The 25,499-nt window shown below is 41.6% G+C and overlaps 1 protein-coding gene and 1 pseudogene across 1 annotated transcript; both read left to right on the plus strand.

Moving 5' to 3' along the window:
• The first annotated feature begins 566 nt into the window (after positions 1-566).
• Positions 567-23,763, plus strand: LOC145403082 (uncharacterized). The gene is made up of 10 exons (XM_080274947.1): positions 567-680; positions 11,586-11,729; positions 11,894-12,059; positions 15,031-15,178; positions 18,000-18,147; positions 18,476-18,620; positions 19,622-19,797; positions 20,142-20,293; positions 22,608-22,833; positions 23,743-23,763. Exons 1-10 carry the CDS (start codon positions 567-569, stop codon positions 23,761-23,763), a joined length of 1,440 nt encoding a protein of 479 aa, XP_080131073.1.
• LOC145415540 (5S ribosomal RNA) lies at positions 15,434-15,552 on the plus strand (annotated as a pseudogene).
• Positions 23,764-25,499: the final 1,736 nt, after the last annotated feature.

The following is a 25,499-nucleotide window of genomic DNA, read 5'->3' on the forward strand; positions in this document are numbered from 1 at the left end:
GCTTAATATCCACTTACATCATACAAATAAGCTTTTAAAATAGATCAATACCTTGAAGTTACAAAATCTTTTACTCCACTTTTCATTAAGAAATCAGTGTCCAATAATATGAAGGTACTTTCTCGCATACCCTGCCAGCTGTCACACGCTTTCAGTCTGTCAATTTTTTATGTAGTGAGAATGACAACATTCTATGACAACATTGATGTGTTTTCATTTATTTCAAGAGGTTTTTATCTTAATTAATAGTAAACCACGAGGCGTCCTAATTGCATAGAATAGCATTTAATTCTCGATTCTACTCTTTCGAATAATATTGAAAGATCTCATATTTGATATTAAAACACTACAAAATAAGAACATGTCTACATAAAAACTGAATAAACTGTTGGCAATCATAGTTTAAACTAAACTAAATCATATATATGTAAACTGTTGAGGTAATTTGATATGATAAAGGCAAGTGTTTATGAGAAAGGTTGGCAGACCTGTCAGTGTTGCACCTGTTAGTAATGGCGAGGTCATGATGTGAGTGTCAGTCCTTTTATCTCATCTCACTAGCCAAGATGGGGGTCGGCCGGCCTGTAGGGGGTATAACCAGCCCGGCCAAGATGGTGGCCAATATATTTGTGTCGTTTATAGGCGCAGGGATGCTGGGGCTTCCCTTTGCATTTATGGAGGTGAGTGTTTTCAACTGTGAACACAAGCAAGTGGTAGCCCATTTGAAGGTCACTTAATGATTAGGAAAAGTTAAAACTTGTCAGGTCGTGGGAACTAGATCTTGGCAAGGACAGAAATTACCCGTTTTGGTTAGAGTTATAATATTTTGCCTGGCTGAAGTTCAGTATGTGTTCAGAGCACATTTTGTTGTGCATATAATCCTGTTACCAATAAAATTATCTTGACGTACTGGCCTGTTAGCTGTTCATCACGGTGTTTTTGCAGTTTTGGTTTTAGACATTCATATATTGCCTGACTGTAGTTCAGTGTGTTCAAAGCCTATTGTATATTGTTCAGAATCTTGTCACCAAAATGCTCATCTTGATACACTAGCCATTTACAGTATCTGTTCATCTGAGTAGTTTTGCAAGTTCGAGATAATGCTGATTTTATGTGTACGGCGTGTCTGGGTGAGCAGGTGGAGATTGTCAGACGTGAAAGGATTGAACTTGCTGGTGAATCTCTTGAGTGTGTGGAAGAGTTTTGTTATTTGGGAGACATGTTGTGTACTGGATTTGGGGCTGGAGCTACCTCTGTGGCTAGGTTGAGAAGTGGTTGGAAGAAGTTTGGGGAGCTCTTGCCTCTCCTGACATTGAGAGGACTCTCCCTACATGCAAAGGGGTCTTTGTATGGAGCATGTGTTAGGAGTGTAATGCTGTATGGTAGTGAGACCTGGGCAGTGAAGGAGGAAGATATTCGCCGGCTCAGACGTACAGAAATGATAATGATTAGGTGGATGTGCAGTGTGTCCCTGCGTCCAAGGCCTGGAGGGGCTGGGTTTACGATGGAAGAGTTGAGAGGTAGGATGGGACTGGAGTGTATTGGTGTTGTGATGAGGAGAGGTAGATTGAGATGGTTTGGACATGTGGAGAGGATGGAGGATGATAATTGAGTGAGGAAGGTGAGAAGTGTTATTATTGGGGGTGGGGTTATGAGGGATAGACCGAGAAAGACATGGGATGAGGTCATTAAGTATGACCTCAGGGTTAAGGGACTGAACAGGGAGGCTGCAATGGATCGTGCAGCGTGGAGAGCCGCCATTAGGTGACCAAGGCCGACACATGCAAGCATGTTGGAGCCTTTAAAAACGATTACTTAATAATAAGTATATTTATAGAATGATGGGGACTGACAGGGAATCATCCATGTTTTGATGGGGAATTGTCTGACTGTGAATTGTCTGACGGTGAATTATCTTGGAACCCAAGCGTGCACCACCTGCACCACCTGACAAACCACTTTCCTCACTACTCTCATCACCAGCTCTTTCAACACTTTCACTGGCTAATGCACTCACTTCATTCATAAACCCTTCCAAGTCTATTTCTGACACCTCAGACATCTCATCATCCTCTTGATCTTCCCCAGGAAATGGCTTATCAACAAGTCTCCACTCTCTATCACTGGTGGTTGGCGTTTTTTGGGATGGCAGTGTCGTGTGCTCGGGGTAAACCCCAGATTTGGGCCACTTTTCACTGCCGTCTCGCCTATTACGAGTTCAGTTCGCGTCACTATTAAAAGATACACTAAAATTTGATAAAAAAGTAGGTCCTTGCGTACAATGCGTTTCGCACACTGTGAGCTCGCATACTATGCGTGCCTACTGTATATGTATATATATATATACTGTATAGGCATTCCCTAGTTTAATGATCTAATTGGTTAGGTAAAACCCCATCGTTAGGCGGGTATTGTATATCGGGGTACATTTAACATAAATTTCAATGTGGACCGTGTACCAGCCTTGGGCATCTCCCCAATCCAAGCCCAAAACCCATCCAGGTGAGCCCCAAAACAAGTTAAATGCCAATCTAAATGGCCTAACGGCTGTCAAGGAAGCTAACCTAAGCCTAACACCCGTAAATAATTCACTAAAACCAACAAATAAAATCTGAAAATCGTCAAATATAAGCCTAGAAAAACTTGAGCTTAGTAAACTGTACCCCAAAATGATAATGTTCACCCCACCTATGACTAAATCACATTAGTGGGTACTCTAAGTCAAAAAATAGTTTATAAATAACCTAAACACACAATTTTAGTTTAAGATATCATCAAAATTGGTAAACAAAAATTAAAACCCATCATTCAACTGGGGTTTGGCCATCGTTAGGCGGGGTGCGGTAGTATTTCTACCCCCATCGTTAAGCCAGGGTATCGCGTCTAGGGATATCGTATATCAAGGTATGACTGTGTACATATATATCATATTTGTATTCAATATTTATCCTGTTCTTTACATTGTTATTTTCTTACTGGATAGATAGATAGTGGTTAGAATAATTGGTGTTTTGTTTAAGTTCATTAAAAAAGGAAAAGAATCTGTTGATAGTTGCATTTATTCTGAGAAAACAAAACATTTTTTCCCGTAAGCTTATTATCTTCCACTTCTTGCTATGAGAGTTTTTTTTTTTTAATTTATATACAGTATGTGTGTGCATCCTTACCTATTTCAAATGCATTGGAGGTTATGAGACTTCTCTTGTAGGGCTCCCATCTGTTGTTCATTCTTAAGTGTGAATTCATTTTATGTTTACTGTTACGGGTATTAGAACTCCATACATTCTCTGCTACCTTAATTCATCATAATACTCAATGACTGAATCATACAGTAGGAGCATATAGCATCTATTATAGGAGGAAGAACTCCAAAGGGGAAGAATAATTAATTTGATTCTGACCAAGAACATTTATCTATCCTGTTTTTGAAAGAACTTAGCGAAGGAACATTAACTGCCTGCTCAGGTAATATGTTCCAGTCATTCACAACTCTCACACCAAAGGATTTAGCTCGAACCAGTGTTCTCCAATGACCTCTCTTCTTCAGTTTACATGTATTGGTTTTGGTGCTGGCTATGCTATACTCAAAGAAGACGTCTTTGTTAACATTCTCCCTTCCGTTAAGGATTTTATAAGTTTCAGTTAGATCTCCTGAGTGCCTTCTCTTCTCTAGTTGTCAACCCAAGTCTTTCACACCTCTCTGCATATTCCAGATCTCTGACCTCTGATACAAGTCTTGTCACCCTTTTCTGTACTTTTTCCAATTCCAGTATGTCTTTCCTGTAGTATGGGGACCAGCTTTGTACCACATATTCTAAGTGGGGTTTTACCAATGAACAATTTGGTGAGTTACAAATGCCAACATCCATGTACGAAGAGCTACTTCGTATTAGACCAACCATTCTGTTTCCTTTACTTGCCACTTTAGTGATATACTGAGCTGAGTTTAGGTCTGAAGATACAAGTATGCCTAGATCTTTTTCCACATCTGATGTTTTCAGTTTCCTTCCATTAATTTCAAAGACAAAACCAGGATTTCTGTGGCCTATGTGGACTGTGGTGCGTTTCTCAGCATTAAATTTTAATGGCCATTTCCTGCTCCAGTTTTCTAGATTCAGGTCTCTTTGCATAGCTTGTAGATCATCCATGCTGCCTGTTATAAATCTTGGCATGATCTGCAAAGAGAAAGGCTGGGCATTCTAACTCATTAACTAGGTCATAAATGTAAACCAAAAAAAAACACTGGCCCCAGCACAGATCCCTGCAGCACTCCAGATGTAACTTCCCTCTTCTCTGACTGAGCTCACCATATTTAACACCATTTGCTCTCGGCTTGTTAGGCACCCTTTATTACCAAAAGATACTATAATTGAAAGGGACATTTCTTAATACTGTGATGTGAATCCAGTGGAGTCGTTTGGTTGGTTTCTTATTGCTTCCACCAGATTATTTTATTCAGCTTAGGGGAGAACTTACAGTTTAGGAGGTTATTGAAGATTGTATCTCACTTCTCCAGTTCAGAATACAGTATCTCTCGTAACCTGAGTAAAATTATTGGGTCGCAAAAATGCTGATGTTGATGTCATTCAAAGCATTAGGAGAAATAGCTACTCTGAGATGCTTTGGCTGTGTGAGGAGGATGGAGAATGAGAGACTAGCTGGGTATCAGAGTGGACTGAATGAGGTGGAGTGGGAGACTGAGAATGGGATGGAGGAATGAGGCAGAGAGGTATGAGAAAAGGGGTGTGAGTTGGATAGAGGGCAGCCTGATGGCAGAGGACAGAGTTGTTTGGAGGCAGTTTGTTTGTGGCCACCCCTCCCAGGATTAAGGCATCTGGCTGTAGGTTTATACAGTACAGTACATACAAATACCGTAACAAAAACGAACCAAAAACTATCACTAAATATAAGGGGTCTGAGCTTTTTAATAAATTAGACTCTGTTATTATAAATTCAGTGAGCTCCCAGTCATCTGTCATCGCAATATCTGGCCCAACGCAATGTCTGGCACTGCTGGCTCGGCTCTATTAAAGCAATATCTGGCATCAAAATGGGACGTAACTGGTTGTTCTGTGCAATATATGGCAACGAGGTGTATCACCTGGCTTGTAAACAGCAGCCAATTGGCACTGTATTACTGTACAGTATTTTATTGTTACTTTATTGTATTTTATGCTTCATTTTTATCTTTTACTCATGGGAAAGTTCTTAGGATAGAAAGTTGAGACGGATGATAATGTAATATTTTGCTCTGTGTCAAATACTGAGTCAATGGAGGGTACTATGCAGTATCCAACATAGGGCTTTGCTGAATTATGCTGGATAATGGAGAGTTTACTTTTACATTGTCAGGGGATATGATTAATGGAGGAGGTTAAATACAATTTCTAGCAGAAATGACACAAAAAATCCATACTAGTTTTTTTTTTTTTTTTTTTTTTCTGATACTATAAATATATTTTCAAGAGATATTTTTACTAAAGGATAAATGTGTGTGCAAGTGTGGACTTCATTTTCAAAGGAAGGTTAACATGTAGCTATACAGAACAGTATGTAGATGAAGCCACACTTCCAGCACACTTGTGCTCCTACCAACACCTGCCCACTCCAGGCATGCTACCTGACCATCTGTGGTATGGTAGCCGCTACAGCCACTGTTCATATGTATGGACAGCTTTTTATGATTTAATTGTTTACTGTAAGACCATTCTTTTGTTTGATTATTTATGGGAATTATAACTGCACTGTAGTGTGATTTTGTTTGATTATTTATGGAAATTATAACTGCACTGTAGTATGATTTTGTTTGATTATTTATGGGAATTATAACTGCACTGTAGTGTGATTTTGTTTGATTATTTATGGAAATTATAACTGCACTGTAGTATGATTTTGTTTGATTATTTATGGAAATTATAACTGCACTGTAGTGTGATTTTGTTTGATTATTTATGGGAATTATAACTGTGCTGTAGTATGAGACAACTGTTTTCTGTTTAGGACAGTTTCATATACAGTAAAACCTCACAATAAGGGACTGATTGAGGCTCAAACCATTCCAAAAAAAGCTAAATTCTGTTAATAGCGACATCCGGACTTCCCCCTGCTAACCTGAACTTTTTCCGATATATCAGACATTAGTCCAAATCGCACTAACAGTTTTTAAACTGTTTCCACTACCATTGCAGTACTGTACTGTATTATACATTCATTACAGTAATCAAATGGTATACTATATATATATATATATATATATATATATATATATATATATATATATATATAATATTTTTTTTTATGTGAGGAAGAAGGAACCAAAGGCAACGAGCCTGCAAAACTGTTCCTTCGATGAGAAAAACAAAATACAAGAGAGAGCCAAATTCAAGATCCAATCATTTTGAGATGCCTGGACACACTGCGATTGAAAGACTGGAGATCATAGGAAGCAGGAAATACAGACAGAGGGAGACAGTTCCAGAGTTGACCTGCTGCATAAATGAAGGACTGGGAGTAACGGTTAACTCTTGCATTAGAGAGTTGGACAGAAAGGGGATGAGAGTTTGCTGCTAGACGGGTGCTACGCGCCTGTCATAGAGGTGGAGGAATGCATGCAGACAGTTCAGAGGAGCAGTGACCATTGAAGTAGTGATAGAAAAGAGATAAAGATGCAACAGTGCGGCAAAGAGACAGAGGTTGAAGGGAGTCAGTAAGAGGAGGAAAGTTAATGAGGCAAAAAGCCTTTGACTTCACCCTATTGAGAAGAGCTGTATGTGGGGAGCCTCCCCATGCATGAGAGTTGTACTTCACACAGGGGCGGATGCAAGTATAATGATACTGTACTGTACACTGATAAACATGTCTTTTATTCACCTTATTGTGGTGAACATAGCTGAAGTGGTCAGGCAGTCCAGACTGCCTCAGGCTTTATTGGACTTTTTCCGATATGCTGTATAAGAATTTAGTCCGGTAGCTCCTCGATTCCAATAAAAGCGAATTCCGGTCTATTGAAGTACCTTATATTGAGGTTTTACTGTAATTATTTGCTCTTATCATCATCATCATCATCATCATCATCATCATCATCATCATCATCATATGGACCTCCTTTCCCACCCTAGGGCAGGGTGAGGAGTAGCACGTCCAGACAGCTTAAGTTTGCCCAGTCCAATGGGCCATGCTTCCATTCACTCATCATTCAGGCTCCCAGAATCCTGGCTTTATCTGATACACCAAAAACATTCACCACATTCTGTAGCTGCACATAAACGTATCCGATAGTCAGTCTATTCTCCATTCAGCATGATTATTTGCTTTATTCTGTGTTTCTGGACATAGTGTTATTGTGCACTACATAGCAACTGTTTCATATTTCTGGTCAGCTTCATATGAGATAATTGTTTCCTGTATAACCACTGTTATGTATTTCTAGACAGCTTTGTATGAAATCATTGTTTTTGGTGTTGTATCAGAATTTTGGGAAACAGTCATATGCTTGTGCTCCTACCAACACATGCATGTTACTTTATTTCATTAGCCAATCTGTGGTGCAGTAACTGCTGTGACCAGTGTTTTGTAATTTCTGGACAGCTTGATGTAATATAGAATACTGTTTTTTATTTCTGAAAATTGTAATTGTGGATTGTTCAACAGCTTTTTCATTTTTTTTATGACTTCATATGATATAACTTTACTGCATGACCACTGTATTACATTTTTGGACATTATAATTGTGCATGACAGGACAGCTGTTTTTTATTTCTAGACAGTTTCATGTCATACAATTGTTTACTGATGAACAGCCATTCTGTATTTCAGGACAGTTTTGTATAATATAATTGTTTCCTGTATAGCCTTCTTCAAGACAGCCTTGTATGATATCTTTGTGTGTGTGTGTGTTATATAAGAATAACAGGGGAAACATACCTTAAGTTCTCTTGCCAACACACACACACACACACACACACACACACACACACACACACACACACACACACACACACACACACACAAAGCCAGGGGGAGGGGGGGAACATAGCCACACACTTATACTCCCACCAACTCCTGTACACTGGACATGCAACCTAATCGCTCCTTGTGGTAGCTGCTGTGATCTCTTGTTTTGTATTTATGGAAAGCATCATCGGTGGAATAACTGAAGGAGTGGCCAGGGGTGCACTGGCCACACACGAAATGTGTTTAGTCACGTTAAATTTAGAAATATCTCTTTGAACGCTGCAAAAATTTGTACATTAATTATGGCACTTCGTTATGTTTCGTCCATGTAGAGAATATGGAGAATGAGAGATTGACTTACAAAATGAATGTGAGTGAACTTGAAAGGGAAGGGAAGGGGGAGATTGAGGAAGTGGTGGAGGGATGGAGTGGAGAGGGCTGTGAGTGAGGGGTGTATGGGAAGGAGAGAGGGCAGCATGATGGTGGAAGATAGAAAGACATGGAGGGAGTTCATTTGTGGCCACCCTTTTCAGGATTGACTCTGGCCGTAGATTGATGGCTAGATATAAAGTAGTCTGAGATAGATAAAGACATACAGATAGAGAGATAAACAGAAAGTTGGTTATTAAATCATACTCCAATAGTATACAGTAAAACCTCAAAATAACGGACTTCAGTAGACCAGAATTCACTTTTATCAGATACGAGGAGCTACCGGACTAAATTCCTATATATCGGAAAAAGTCTGATAAAGCCAGAAGCAATCTGGACTGCCTGACCACTTCAGGTATGTTCACCACAATAAGGTAAATAAAAGACATGTTTATCAGTGTACAGTACACTATTATTATATATATTATACCATTTGATTAATGTAGTGAAGTAATAACACGGTACAGTACTGCAGTGGTAGTCAAAACAGTTTAAAAACTGTTCATGCAATCCGGATTAATGTCTGATATATCAGGAAAAGTCCAGGTTAGCAGGGGGAAGTCCGGATGTCACTTTTATCGGATTTTCGCGTTTTTCGGACCGGCTTGGGCCCCAATTAGTCTGTTATAATGAGGTCTTATAGCATTATGTTTTCATAAAACATTTATCTATCTATAGCCCGACGCCCTAATCCCGCAAAGGGTGGCTGCAGACAAAATGCCTCCAAGTCACTCTGTCACCCACCATTTGACTCCCCTTCCCCCAACTCATCCCCCCCTCCCTCATATACCTCTCATAAAACATCATTGAGTTTAAAGGGGTTATGGATGTGGTAAGGAGTGGAGTTGTATTGTAATGGAAGTGACACCATCATGAGACGAGATAAGATAAGACCAAGATAAGCCATTTTCTTGTGTGATTCATTGTTTCTACTCTCTTGTCTTGTATTTGATATAATTAATACGTATATTCACGAGGAGAGTACAAATGGTCGCTGTATCTGCTACTGTGGTCATTCATTATTGTCGAGGTTGCTTTTACCTCATTATAGAATTCTGACCCATCTTTATAATCTTGCCTAATATCTAGGTCACTTTTCCATACTGTGGAAATCCCACCCATGCCTGTTGTTTTGCATAGCTTCTGGGTTGCCTGTCTACAGTATCTGTCTATCACCAGATGCCATAATCCCTCCATCTCATTCTCAGTCTCCCCCTCCCTCTTCCCCCTTCCACCTCACATACACTCTCCTCATTAGTCTTTCACTCTCCATCCTCTCCACACAGCCAGACCACCTCAATGTATTTCTCCTAACGCTTTCTATCATCCACATCACAGCGCTCCTTCACTTCCTCATTTGTCTGTCTTTCTGTCTGTCTGTGTAACTCCACATGCTCCTCTCAGATGAATTACGGTATCTGCATTATAGATTCTTGAACCATGCCTATGTTAGTTGGCTATAGACTTACATAGCTCTGGTCATTGGTTTTCCATGCTGTGGAATTCTGACCCATATGCATAGTCTTGCGTAGCTGTGTAAGATGTGGAGGAAGAAGGAGAAAACAGGGAAGGGGGAAGTGAGGGAGGGGAGAGCAGCAGGGTGGAAGAGGAATATAGTGATAGAATTGAGAGGAAAAAAAGGATGGAGGAAGGGGGATGAGGAAGAGGGAATGAGGTGACTTGTGGAGAGAGAGAGAGAGAGAATCATCCAGTCAGTTAGCCTACAGGTCCTATTTATTTATGATTCAGGAGTAAATTCAACTCCACTGCACTGCTGTACTTATTTATATTTTTATTTAGTTATCCATTTATTTACATTAACCCCTGCTGTCCACATATGCGGTCACGGCCCCCCACCCCCCTAATCCAACCCCACCCACCCCACCCCCCTACCACCACACCTACACACCACCTGCCACACCCCCCTCCCTCCCCCCTCCCCCTCCCCCCACCCTCCCCCACTGCCCCTTACCACCCCATCCCCAAACCCCCACTGCCCCCAACTCCCCCCACTGTCCCCTTCCACCCCCCACCACCCCTACCATCCCCACCCCCATCCTCCACACCCCCCAACTCCCTGAATCCCCCCAACCACTCCCCCACCACCCCCCACTCGCCCTTCCATTCCCCGATCACCCACCACAACCCACCACCATCCCCCCACCACCCCCTATCCTCCACCCCCTACTGCCCACCTCCTACCCCCACCACCCCAACCCCTACCCTCCTCCACCCCCCACCCCCACACCCCTCATACCCCCACCCCCCAAACCCCCCACACCCCAAACCATCCCATCCTTCCAACCCCCCACTGCCACCCCCACCCTCCTCCCCACCCCCCACTTACCATCCCTACTCCCCACCTCCCTCAAGCACCCAGTCCCCATCCCTGCACCCCCCCACAACCCCCCCACCCCCCCACAAATCCCCCACCATATCTCACTCCCCCCCTAATTATGTCCATCCTGAGCTTATGTCAAAACATTTCAATGCGCGTCTTTTAAGGGTTAATATATTTGTGGTAAGTTTATATAGGTACCTTCTGTACAGCAATATCAGTGTATGGGATAGAAGTTGCTAGAGGCAGACTGGGAATGGCCAGGGATGATGTTCACTGTAACTAGTTAAGTTGGCATCTGTTTGTCTTGAAAAGCAGAGCTGTAGCAAGAGGTTAACACTAGAATATGGTGTTGGTCATGAAGAAGTTTTATTGAATGGATGTTGAGCTGTAGCAAGAGGTTAACACTAGAATATGGTGTTGGTCACGAAGAAGTTTTATTGAATGGATGTTGAGCTGTAGCCTTGTCTTTTTCTGCCTCAGAGCTGTGGGAAATAAACTGAAAAAGCATGAAAATCTCCACTTTGTTAAAATTGATGAAATATGCTACATTAATTCCTCCCTTAACACTGTAGATATATGTTCTTAAAAATTACCATGTTAAGTGAAAATTGCGTTAAACAAGTATTTAGTTCCAGGAAGAGTGATAATATTGTAGAAAATCATACTCGGAGCTGCAAATAATTACCAGAATAAATTACTGTATATGCTGTAACTGGGTGGACCTGAGCGCAACAATACATTGATACTACTACAGTATAACTATACTTCCACTGCTGCTCCTACTATTACTAGTACTACTGCTGCAACTACTACTACAAGTACTATGTTTTACTGTCCTAATCACAACTGTTCTTGCCAGGGTGGTATCATGGAGGGTGCTGTGATCATGGGTGTGGTGGGTTACCTGAGTGTGACGGCCATGTTGATGCTCATAGACTGCAAGTATGCCATCCTTACATCAGGTGGAAGGGCTGGTGGACACTCTATTATCATGGATACTAAGGTGAGTGAGAGGGAGTGAGTTAATAGGAGCCATATTATACTCATAAAGTACTAGTCATTGCCATTGTGTTAAAACCAGTGTTATTTTTACAAATAAGTATCTTAAGAAAATGTTAATTGTATATTTGGAGAGACGACAGAGACTAATATTATCCCAATGATCAGGTGCCATTAATCCCACCCGACTCTTCTTCCGGCGATGAGGGTGAGGATGATGAGCGCCACCCACCCATGCCCTCAACAGATCTCACGTATGGTGATGTGGGACTCTATGCTCTTGGTTCCAGTGGTAAGAGGCTGGTTGATGTGGCCATTATCATCTCACAAATTGGTACGTCATTTGGTTAAACACTGGGACTAAACCGTAGATTTTACACTGCCACTGCTAGGCCTATCTGTATGGTAGGGTAAATTTGCCATTTTGGATTCAGTTGCTCCAGTATTCACACTCATAGATGCAGTGTTCGTTTCTCTACATTTGTCTAATTACTTTAAGGAATTATTTGTTACATATTTGTGGGAACAGAACATGATGTTAGTGGATCATTTTGAATCCAAGTTTTTAACACTGCATCCAAGTACAGTACGTGTACAGTACATTAGAGCAATTGCATCTGAAATGGTAAATTTACACCATCAGTATTTAACACTAGAGTATATCCTAAGTGTTTGCAGATGATACTGTATTGTTAAGTGAAGACGAAAGGGAACTGCGAGGCTTGGTGAATGAGTTGGGAATGTTTAAGAAACAGAATCTAAAGGTTAATGTAGGGAAGAGTAAAGTTATGGTCTTTAAGAGAAATGAAGTCACTGAATGTATGGTGAGGTTGGATGATGAGGAAATGGAAAATGTGAGTGTGTTTAAGTACTTGGGTTGTGTGATGAGTATGGATGGAAGTTTAGAGGGTGAAATGCTTCAGAGGGAACATCAAGGAAAAAAAGTTGCTAGTTCTTTGAAAGCAGTGATAAGGAACAGGGAAGTGAGTGTGGAAGTAAAAAAGTTGCTGCATGACAGCATTGTGATACCAACTCAAACGTATGGAAGTGAAGCTTGGAAATTGTTGGAAGGACACAAGTCAAGAGTGAGAGCAGTGGAAAGGAGTTATTTGGGAGGAGAATGTGAACACACATGGAGAGACAGACTGACAAATGAGGAAGTGAAGAAGCGTTGTGGTGTGGATGTGGATGTGATAAGTATTATGAGAGACACATTGAGGTGATTTGGCTATGTGGAGAGGATGGAGAGCAACAGACTAATGAGAGTGTATGTGAGTGAGGTGGAGTGGGAGGGAGGGAGGGAGGGGGAGGCCAAGGATGAGATGGAGGGATGGAGAGGAGAGGTATATGAGGGAGTTGGATGCGAGCTGGGAGCAAAGCAGTGAAATGGCAGGGGACAGGGCAACATGGAGGCAATTTGTTTGTGGCCATCCCGTAAGGCATTGAGGCATCTGGCAGTAGATACCGAAATGGACGGAGAAACATTAAAGTGACCTTTATTGAAGATTTCGTTCAATGTTTTGCCCAGTTCTTTGTGAAAGGATGTTGTTACCCTGACACTGTTTTGTAGCTTAATAAAGTTTTACTGAAAACTATTATAGAGTCATTATAATAAGTGGGTAGGTGGAAAGAAGAAAAGGAAAGAGAAAAGAACTGAAGACTGATAGCTAAAAGTTGTAATTGAGGTACTGGGTATTCCTCGTACTGGTGGTGTGTAAGCTTGGTGGATGTGTGGGTTTATGTACATATGTAGTGTACACACGCTGTCAAAATGAGCACAAACGTCCTGTATCCAGTAGTTTTTATATTCTTTATTTAGTTGTAATATTTACATTCACTCTTCCATCTGTGATCAAAATGAAGTGATTTACTGCACCTATTAAGAAAGAAAGCAGTAGATGGGACCAACAAGTGTAGAGTAACTCTTGAGACATGGAGATGAATGACATATGGCAACTTCATCTAAGCTCAGTTCTACAGCGAAACAATCCTTTAGTTGATGGAAAAATGTTACATATGAATCTTGCCTATGCCCCTTCCTTACTGTGGTATACATACAAGGTTTGTTGTTTGGTAGTTGTGTGTGTGTTTGTGTGTGTTTGTGTGTTTGTGTGTAGTGTGTGTGTGTGTGTGTGTGTGTGTGTGTGTGTGTGTGTGTGTGTGTGTGTGTGTGTGTGTGTATACATATATATATATATATATATATATATATATACAGTATAATTTTCATCATTATACAGACGATTCCAATTATCGGATAATTTTTCCCCTACGAAACCAATACCGATATTAATCGGATTTTGCTTGCTGATTTACAGTACTGCCTTGGATATAAACCTGCAGCGACTCAGTCCTATTGGAGCACCTTAATTAGCCACTAAACCACCAGGCGCCATAATATGGTTATATGGTTACCATCCAGCGAAGTAAATGGTTTCTAGGTGTACGGGAAACCATTTGGCATGTCATGCAGTGTAGAGTCATCTGTAGACAGAAGGAAGAGGAAAGAATGAAGGAGAGAAAGACAGAAGAGGAAGGAAGGAAGATAGTAAAGGGCAGGCACCTGAGAACAGCACTACGTCAAGTGAGTGGATGGTGAGCGCCCCCTCCTTTCACTGTTTTGTCTGCGGCCACACTTTGCGTGATTAGGGCGTCGGGCTATAGATAGATGGATAGATAATTATTATTATTATTATGATGATGATGTAGTTGTAGTAGTAGTCAGACATGGGGTTGAAGCCAGCTCTTTGGCTTTGAAGCCAAAGCCCTTCAAAAGTCATAAAGCCAAAGCCAGAGCTGGTGCCCTTGGAAAGTCGTGAAGCTGAAGCTGTATGAAGTTTGTGAAGCCAGTAATCAGCTTTGTGTCACAGTATCCTCTTACAGCAGGATTAAGTGGCATTGCTTCCACTCTCCCACATGTTGTAAACATATTTGTTCCTGTAATGAATTTTCTGGCCTTGGTGTTTTAGCCAGCAGCTGGGGCTTAAGCCAGCACATTGGTTCGAAGCCAAAGCCAAAGCCCTTGGAAAGTTACAAAGCCAGAGCCAAAGCTAAAGCCTCAACCTAAAAACCATGGCATCATGAAGCTGAAGCCGAAGCCAGCTTCAGCCCCATGTCTGGTAGTAGTAGTAGTAGTAGTAGTTTGGAAGTAATCAGCTGGGTTTGGCACTTGATATAGCTCCTGCCAGGGCATACAGCGTACCATGGCCTCCCACAGCATGGGGATTCCCTCACAGGAAGCGCAGCGTCATTGTACCTTATTGATTATTACAGGTATTATCTTATTAGTTTTCCTTTTGTTTCAGGGTTCTGCTGTGGCTACCTCATTTACTTGTGCAAGAATCTAAACCTGTACATTCCACGCATCAGTCAGCGAGTCTGGCTGGTGTTTCTCCTCCCTCCGCTCTATTTTCTCACACTACTCAGGCATCTTAACAAGCTTGCCATTTTTAGGTAAGTCTTCACAGTCGTACTGCATAGTGTGTTTATTTTTATTTATTTATTTAGTTTTTTAATCGAGGGGAATATCTAATGCATTTTTTTTTTTTTTAATTGAGGGGAATATCTAATGCTATAAATTTTTTCTGGTGCTCTAGAACCTTCTGCACCCAACCTTGGGGTGGGAAAGGAGGCCTGGATGATTGTGAAACTAAATTAAACGTGTATTTTTACTGTGGTGATGTTTTATAAGTCATTGTTGTTTAATTATAAAACGGCCATACCACGTTGAGTACACCGCTTCCCGTCCGATCAGCGAAGTTAAGCAACACTGGGTCTGGTTAATACTTGGATGGGTAACCGCCTGGGAACACCAGATGCTGTTGGCATCCCCACGTGTCATGTGGGGTTGGTGGAGGATTAGTGCCCCTCCCTGTAAAACAATTAACTCTAAGCCCTTGGCCACCCCGTTTGGGATACATGGCGTCTGGCAATGAATGAATGATGAATTTTTTTGTGCTTCTTCATGATATCTGAGTTGTGTATTTTTTTGTTTGGTTGTTTAGTTTTTGAAGACTCCAGCATGGTTGCATGCGTCAGTCTTGGTCACGTAATGGCGGCTGTCCATGCTGCTTGATCTCTGGTAGCTTCCCTTTTCAGTCCCATATCCCTTAGGTCATACTCAGTGACCTCATCTCAGATCTTTTTCGGTTGGCCTCTCGCAACCCTACCCTTAACATTAGCACTTCTCGTTCTCTGCACCCAATTATCATCCCCCATCCTCTCCACATGTCCAAACCATCTCAATCTACCTCTCCTCATCACGACACCAATACACACCAGTCCCATCCAACCCCTCAACTCATCCATTGTAAACCTAGCCACCCGAGGCCTCACACTCAGGGATGCACTGCACATCCACCTAATCAGTGTCATTTCATTATGTTTGAGCCATCAAATATCCTTTTCCTTTACTGCCCAGGTCTCACTACCATACAGCATTACACTTCTAACACATGCTGCATTCAAAGATCCCATAGCATGGAGGGAGAGCCCTCTTAGCTCCAGCTCCACCTGCAGCATATAACATGTCTCCCAAATAACAGAACTCTTCTACACATATCAATAACTTGTTTTGCTACACACACTCCTCGCTCCCTGTAACTTTAACATCCCTCACTAACTTCCTATCAGCCCTCCTGACCAGCAAGTAGTCCATCTCGCTGCTGTTTCCCCTTGACTCATATGTAATCAGCTGACTCTCACTTTTCCTAAAGTGTGTGTTGCACAAAATCATGTTCATTGGCTCCCCAAACTCTGGTATCCTTTCCCCTTCCTCATTTCTTGTACCAGATGCACATCCCCCATGTACTCCTTCATATTATTGAGCTGTTTCACCTGTATGATCATTGAAGTCTCCTCCCAAAACAACAATCTTATCATCCCCCATACCACTTACTACACATATTAAGTCATCCCAAAATGTATCCTTCCTGACCTCATCCAAGCCTGCCTGTGGAGCATACGGTGATATAAATGCAACCATTTTCTCACCGAACAAAATTTTCACAACTATTATCATATCACTTACTCCCGTAACATTCATGATATATTCCACCTGTTTATCCTTAACCAACACACCCACACTGCCATATCTGTCTGTCCTACCCAGCCAAAACAACTTATAATAATAATCCCTTCCAGCAGTCTTTCTGGCTGATCCACCCCTAACTTCTTCCATACATCCCACATCCACCCACCTCCTACTCAATGCCTCAACCACTTCCCTTAAACTTCCGACATTCCATGGCACCACTTTGATCCCCCTGGGTGATTTAATGTCCTCAGGCTTGCTTTGAATTTTATTCTTTAATTTGGTCATAATCAGTAAAAATAATAAAGGGGAGAGACATGCCACTGGCCCCACCCACTGTACAGTCCCAGGTCCAGGCAATGGATCTGGGACCTCTAGCCCACCAGTCTTGACCCATGGCTGTGGTAGTGCCCTCGGGGCACCCTGCAGGACAGCTACAGGGACACCCTCCAAGTGTGCCTTGTCACTGTAACTGCCCCACCATTATACTGTACACCAATTGATAGGGCAGCCTCCTAGGGCGCTACTCCCAGATTCGGGCTGTTGGGCGGAAGCGGCAGCCTGGGAACCGCAATGCCCTGTACCCTCTAGCCCAGGTTCGAGCCCCATCTCCCCCTGGCCCCTTGATCCATGTTGGCAGAGCCCTCATCACACCTTCCCTCAAAAGGTCCGCCACTAGGTAGCGGGGGTAAAGTTTTCTGGCTGCATGCCCTTTCTGTTGTTATCTTAATAATTACAATATTACAGCAAGGCCCCATCTTTTGTGGTGCTTGACTTTGCCAGCTGTTTTTCACAGTTGAGTACATCATCACGAAATAGTTAAAAGTATATTTTAGAATGGTTTAAAGTTTTTTGTCAAATCATGTCAAACACACTTTAAACAAGTACATTCTAGTGGCTGGTAGTGTTTTGGGACACTGCAAAGGGCTTATAGGCCATCACATTGTTAAATTGTGGTTTTAGGAGCCCCTTTTTTGAAGATTTTAATACTGTGCAAATATTCATGTGATTTAACACCTTTAAAAAGGATGAATGCTTAGTGTGTGTTGAAGGGGTTATGTGAGAACTGAAGCTGTGCCCACACCAAATTCTTGGTGGCATGGGTGGAATTTCAGCATCACTTTGACCTGTAGAAATTCTCACCCACACCACTGACACTCCCACACCAGCAAGCATTTGGCATGGATGCAGCCCAGTGTATTTAAGACCAAACTAATTCCCTATTCCCCCACCTCCACACAGCATGTTTGCGCAGGTATCAAATGTGTTGGCGCTGGCGGTGGTGTTTTGGTTCGACTTTTCCCACTCGGAAGAAGTCCCGTTCACCCCCAACGAGTATTCCCTCGCTGGGTTCCCTTTCTTCTTTGCTGTGGCCATTTATTGCTATGAGGTAGGAATTTGTTGATTATGTTTTAACATTGAGGCTCTTATGGCTCACTTTCTGTCAGCAGTACCGTATTCATCTTCAGTTATGTCTGTCTGTCTTCTTGTCATGAACTCTTGCCAGATTTCCATTCTTCCATGCTGTGACCAGTAATTGTTATGAGTTTGGAAGATTTGGATTTTGTAAACAAACAGGCCCTTCCAACTGGTTATTTTAATGAATCTGTCTATTTTCTATCAGGCTTTTTCTTGATTTGTGGACCCTACCTCACCCCATCCTTAGGTGGGAAAAGAGGTCTTGATGATGATGATAACTAAACAAGTTTCTGCTACAGGGTGCTGGGATGATCCTGTCACTAGAGGAATCGATGGCAGAACACAAGCGCCACAAGTTCCGTTCCATTTTTGTATGCACCATGACAGGTCTCACACTGCTGTACATCTGCTTTGGGGTGTCCGGATATGCATCTTTTGGACCACGTGAGTTTACAGCCAACTTTTTAAACATCGTTGCATTTATCATGGCACATCTAAGATTTCTTGTCTCCCAGCCGCTTCCGACAACTGTTAGGTAGTAATTAACTGGGCTTGATGCTTGGTTTAGCTTCCAGCCTTTTTGAGAAACCATGGCATCATTGATATAATTTGACTTTACAGGACTAGTTGTATGGAAAAAGTCAGCTTTACCTGCCCCTTATAACACTCAAATCATTGCACACTCTACTTATTCCATGAATATCATCACACATGGTCATCTACCAATAACTGTTCTGGATTACAGTTGCATAGCCTTGGACCACTATACCTCAAAGGGAGTAATATGGGACAGGCTTTATCCGCTCCATGTGACCACAGTTCTTGCATCTTAACTAGGCAGATTCGCATCATTTTGCAGCTTCATACCCTTAACTTGGTGACAGAATGAAACAATATCACATATACACAGCTGTACATAATTTTCATAACACTTCTTCATGGGGTAGTAGGTGGTGGCAACCATCATCCACTCACTTGATGTAGTGTTGCCTACTTCTTCATTCACTTTTATCATTCTTCTGTGTCTGCCCTCCTCTCATCTGATTTTTCCCGTCGTTCCTGTACCTCTTTATTACTCTTATTTTCCCCTCAGCTGGCTTTACATTGAGTGAAAAGCCTAATGGTTTCTTGTAAGTCAGGAGACCATTTACAGTGCTGGGTGGTAACCATATAATCAACCATACATGTTCTCTATGTGTCAACAGGTGGGTTGGAGAAGGATTAGTGCCCCTCCCTGTAAAACAATTAATCAAAGTCAAACAGCCACCCCTTGTGGGATTATGGCGTCTGGCTAAAGGTAGACAGATAGACTTGTTCATGACTAGTCTGTGTTCAAGAGTTAATCTTTTACAGTTCATCATTCAAGATGGAGATAAGGCAGTTCTAGGCCAGGTTAGAGTGGAAAGAAGACAGTATATCACAGTAAATCTTTCCTCACTCCACAGACACAATGGACATCATCACTCTCAACCTACCTCACGGCACAGGGACTGTGGATTTTGCAGCCATTGTCAAGATCTGCCTGGGTGTGTCTCTGTTCTTTACCTACCCCATGATGCTCTTCCCTGTCACCCACCTGCTGGACAAGACATTAGGATTTAATGCTGCTCCAACCAAGGGGGTAAATACATGGCAAAATCTGTAGTCTGTTTACCTTAACTTTGCAGAGATTTTTGCCCTTTGGTAGCATTCACATAGCTTCAGTGGCAGAACAGAGCAATACTATGGCTCTGTATCCTTTCTCTAGTACTTTATTGCAAATAGTATCATATTTTAGCATTGATCACTTGCTACAGCATAGCATTCAAGTGGGAAAGATGGTAATTTTAGACTAGTTAAAGTGATCAGAGCATAATGGGTCAGGAGACTCCAGCTGGATGTTGCACTTAAGGTTTTATATGGAAGGGATGGTTGAGGTTTATACCTTACCACCTAATCTTGGTGTTTTTGTGCTTCCTCTGGCAGAACATTATGCGTCTGGTACTGGTAATCCTGACTGGTCTGGTGGTAACGGCTGTACCCAACTTTGCCATCCTCATGAGTCTCATCGGAGCCACCTGTTGCACACTCCTTGCCTTTATCTTACCTGCATCATTCCACCTATCCATCTTCAGGCAGTAAGGCTGATATTGGATTTTAGTGCATATGTTGTAACCCAAATAAATAAAGTACATATACACTCAAACCTCAATTTAAGGGACCTCCATTTAGGGGAATTCGGATTTGAGGGACTCCATATTCTACCGACAAACGGACAAGACCATTCATAAATTATATGTAATGTCTAAGGTATACACATTAATATGTTTATTTATACAGTACCCATAAAACAATATTCATAATCATATAAACAAGTAAGATAAGTAAAACAATCATTGCATTTCATAATACGATTGTCTTTATATGTGGTAAAACTGTGGACATGGTCAAGTAAGGGACAAGTTGATTCCCCATTTAGTCCCATAAATCAAGGTTTGAGTGTACTGTGTGTATATATATAAAGTGGTAGGTGGGGGTGCTTACCATCCACTCACTCAATCTGCTCTTGGGTGTCTGCCCTCTCCTCTCCTCCATCCTTCTTTCCTTCCATCCTCTTCTGTCTTTCTTTCCATTATTCTTTCCTCGTCCTTTTGCCTACGGATGACTTTACACTCCCTCTTCTGTCTTTCTTTCCTTCATTCTTTCCTCTTACGTCTGCCTGTTTGTGGCTCTACACTGAGTGACAAGCCAATTGGTTTCCTATACACCAGGAAACCATTTCCTATGGTGGGTGGTAACCATATAACTAAATTTTGGTGTTTGGTGGTTTAGTGGGTAATTACGGCACTCCAGTCGGATTGAGCTGGTGAAGGTTTATATCCAAGGGGTCGTTGGGGTTTATTGCTCACATAATGCCACTCAGGGATGAGTGAGGCTGGTCACTTTCATCTTAAATATCAGGACAAGCGTGCCTAGCCCTGGGCTCCTACGCTCCTCATGGGGCAACGTAGGATTAGATGATGGATGGATATATAAATACAGTAAATATATATATATATATATATACACACACAGTCAGTGGTAGGTTATTGGTAGGTGGTGGTGACCATCATCCACTCACTTGATGTAGTGCTGCCTACTTCTTCCTTAGCCTTTATCATTCTTTTTCTGTGCCTGCCCTCCTCTCTTCCTATTTCTCCAATCTTTCCTGTCACTTCTTATTGCTTTTCTTTCCATTACAGGTGGCTTTACATTGAGTGACAAGCCAAATGGTTTCCTATAAGCCAAGAAACCATTTACAGTGCTGGCTGGTAACCATACAATCAAACCATACGTGCTGCCAAAGTGTCAGCAAGTGGGTTGGTGGAGGGTTAGTGCCCCTCCCCGTAAAAGAAATAACTCAAGAGTCAAGTTGCCACCCCTTTTGGGATTATGGCTTCTGGCTATAGATAGCTAGATAGATAGAGACACAGTCAGACCCCTACTTACGAAGGATCAGTTTACGAAAAATCCACAATACTAAAAAATTGTGTGTGTGTGTGTGTGTGTGTGTGTGTGTGTGTGTGTGTGTGTGTGTGTGGTGGGTCAGTCATAGCAAGGAAGGATAGGGTCAGGTGAAGACATTGACAAGGAGATGAGGTGATAATTGCAGTTCAGTGAAGGGTAGGGGATTAGTGGAGGAATGGAGACAAAAATGGGAGAGAGAGAGGACAGCACAGAAGTAGGTATGGAGTAGAAAGGCGATGGGCTAGAGGGAAAGAACCTAGTGACCTCATTAATTATGGGATTAGGGTTGGGTTGGAGAGAGAGAGAGAGAGAGAGAGAGAGAGAGAGAGGGAGGGATAGGGACTTACGAAAAAGACTTACGAGAGACCTTTAAGAACCAATTACCTGTACTTTCATAAGTTGGGGACAGCCTCTATATACATATGCAGTACATACACACAGTGGCAGTGTCTGGACTGACTCGTATCGGATACGTTTTTGTGAAGCTACAGAATGTGGTGAAAGTTTTGGCGTATGTGATAGAGCAAGGATTCCGGGGGATTGAATGATGAGTGAATGGAAGTGTGCCCCTTGCATTAGGCAAATTTCGGCTGTCTGGACATTGCTGCCCCTCACCCTGCCCTAGGGTGGGAAAGGAGGTCCAGATGATGATGATGATGCCACATAAATAACACATTGCTGCAATTTATTAAACTTACGCCCTCAAAGTTCATAGGGTCTCACAGTTTAGATTTAAAAAAAAAGAAATTATTAGATGTATGCCTTTTTTTTGTTTTTTTGTTTTTCACATTTTTCATGTTTATGTTGTTGATTGTTTGTTCAATTGTTTTTTTTCTCATTCCCTGTTTTCTGGACCCTGTGTTACCTCATCTGTGGGTGGGAAAAGCAATGGGGATGATGATGATGATGATGATGAGAATGATGATGATGATGATTCACTTTCAGGCGGCTGACGAAGAGGCAGCGGTACTTTGACATCATGCTAATAGTGATAGGAGTGCTTGGGTCCATTATCGGTCTATGGGACGCCCTCAAGCGCATGAACGAAGCCCACGACCCTCTCCTGGACCTAAATGAATTTGCCTCAGTAAAGAATGGGAGTCTGCATCCCTCACTGAACCAACCTGCCACTGTTTTACCCGCGCAAAGAGCTAACCAGCAGAGCACATTAGCGGGTGTAGTTATCACAGATATCAGTAAAGCTGAGAAAAAATATGGTGGTGGTGGTGGTGGTGATGGTGGTGGTGGTGGTAGGAAGGTGGAAGCAATAACCACAGAAAGAGGATATATCAAGAATAAAAGTTTGATAGGAGATAGCAAGGTCATAGCAAGTAACAGTAAACCAGGGAGCAAAGTTAATAAAGATGAAAGTAAGGTCAGTTCTGAGAGTACTGCAGACAGACCATTGAATAAAGGTACACCAGTGGACAACAAAGCAGGTAAAGGCAGTGCAGAGACTAATGAAACTGACATAGTTATAACAGGGAAAAGCAAAGCCATAAATGCTGGTACAGTAGCAGACAGGAACGAAGAAATAAACAATGTTACAGTAACAAACAAAACTAAAGACATAAACACTAATAAAACAAAAGTTACAAAGTTAGACAAAGATGCAGTGTCTCACACCAAGATACCCACATCGCCACCAGCCAGTGTGGTGAAAACCACTCCGTCAGAAACTGTTGTAGGCTTGGCAGAATCAAAATCAAACCCGTCTTTCCAAGTTTCCCAGTCATCCAAGTCAAGTTGGTCCAGTGCGGGAGAGTTGAGTATGAGAGAGGGGGTTACTGCAGGGAAAGAGAAGGGGGGGAAGATGGGAAATAGTGCTGCTACTTCCAGACGAGCATTGAGTGCGAGAGAGGGAGAAAGTCCGGGGAAGGAGAAAGTGAGGAATAGGGCTCCTATGTCCACACCAAAATCGAATGTGAGAGAGGAAGTAAATTTGGAGAATGAAAAGGTGGGGAATAGTGCACCAACTTCCAAACATTTGCAAAATTCAAATGAGGATTCACAGAAACAAAAGACTGTAAATATGTCCTCGTTCACAAAACCTGGGGTACTAGGGCCGTCTCACCCTCAGACCCGTGGTGCCAAGACCTGAGGAAGTGCTCACTTAGTAGTGTGCTAGTTGTGTACATAGTGTAACTTTGTACAATATTGTTACATTCACAGCACATATATAAATATATAGAGAGAGAGGAAATATATTTGTTAGGCTTCTTGTGGAATTCAATGCTTCAGATGTTTTTGTGAGTGAAAATATTGTATACTTTTTGGTAATTAGCTTGTTGTTGTTGTTTACAGCTGCAACAGCATGCAATAATGTGATAGGAAAGGCGGCATTATTTTACATACATCCATACTTTACCTCGTCTTCCCATAGTATTCATGCATAACCTCTTCCCCTCGCATAATCTTAATAAAATTTTTGTTTGCACCCAGAAATATCAGTACTGGTATATGATAAATATTTGAAGTCAGTAAAACAGCCATTACCAACGAAATTGCTATTCTCACTGTTGAAATTTGCAAAGACATATTATGTAGGTATAACTTTTATAAAAATTTTAATGTAAATTCTATTGGATATAAGTTGAATTAATAGTATATATACCTGTTTTACTCTAACTTGGCCTAAAATTACCATCTCTCTATCTTCAGCTCTGAGTTGTAACAAGAGATTAATGTTAGAATATGATGCAGGTCTTGAAGGACTGTTATGGAAAGGATGTAGAGTCACAGTATTGTGTTATTTTGCCACTAGGCTACATGAAATAAACTGCAAAAGAAGAAAAAAGTCTGGGCCAAGTTAAGGTAAAATGACTGTTGTAATGATACCTGTGATGAATTCACTTTGTTATTAAAGCTCACAATAACAAAGCAAAAATTTGATCAAAGCACTTTAGTTTTCAGCTTCTGTGTATGAAAGATAACAATTTTTCCTTTGTCTGGTTTTCCCATGTTACCGACTGTTTAAAATGGTTTGTCAGAGAAACTTAGGGAATATTTTGGAAAGTAGTGTTTCCTTAGATGAAAGATCAGTGATATGAGCATTTGAAATGGCTTAGTGCAGTGACAGGTTTTAATCCCATGAATGGTGTTAGAGAGGGACACCTTCATGTGGTGGCATTGATATAACTTGGCACTAGAACTATGAGGTTATTCTTACATCCCTCCACTATTTGCCAGCGTCCCAGGAGGAGGATAGTGGACGCCATAAAGTCAGTTTATGCCTACAATCCATTGAGTTCACATTCAGATATGCCTTGGGTTGTAGATATTACTGCTTCTGCTACTACTATAAGTGATGTAGCTATCATGAACCCCTTCACAACTGGGGGTCCTTTCTGTGATGCATGTAAAATATTTTGGTACTACGAAAACTAAAGTAAATCTTGTTATGGTGCAGGGGTTAATTGTGAGTCTGCTTAAGGATTGTGTTGTAAAGTTGCTGCAGGACATGCAAGTTGATATATTGAAAAACAGAAGTACCATATAAAGCCTGTTTAGAAAGTTGAATCCATTGATATATATTTACTGTCCTTGTGTTTGTAATGCACATGAGAGCATGGAAATATGGCATCATTTTATAATGCAGTTAATATGGTCAGTATTACTATATTTAGCATATGAAACTTTGCTCTTTAGTGCTGTAATGTTGCATAGCTTCAGTTATGGACAGCTCTGAGCTTATGTTACATATATACATATATCATCTAATCCTGTGTTGCCCCATGAGGAGTGTAGGAGCCCTGGGCTAGGCAAGTTGGTCCTGACATTTAAGATGAGAGTGACCAGCCACACACATCCCTTTGTGGCATTATGTGAGCAATAAAC

This window comes from Coenobita brevimanus, chromosome 1, assembly GCF_032717465.1.
Source record: "Coenobita brevimanus isolate Jiangsu-jjx chromosome 1, ASM3271746v2, whole genome shotgun sequence".
NCBI lineage: Eukaryota > Metazoa > Arthropoda > Malacostraca > Decapoda > Coenobitidae > Coenobita > Coenobita brevimanus.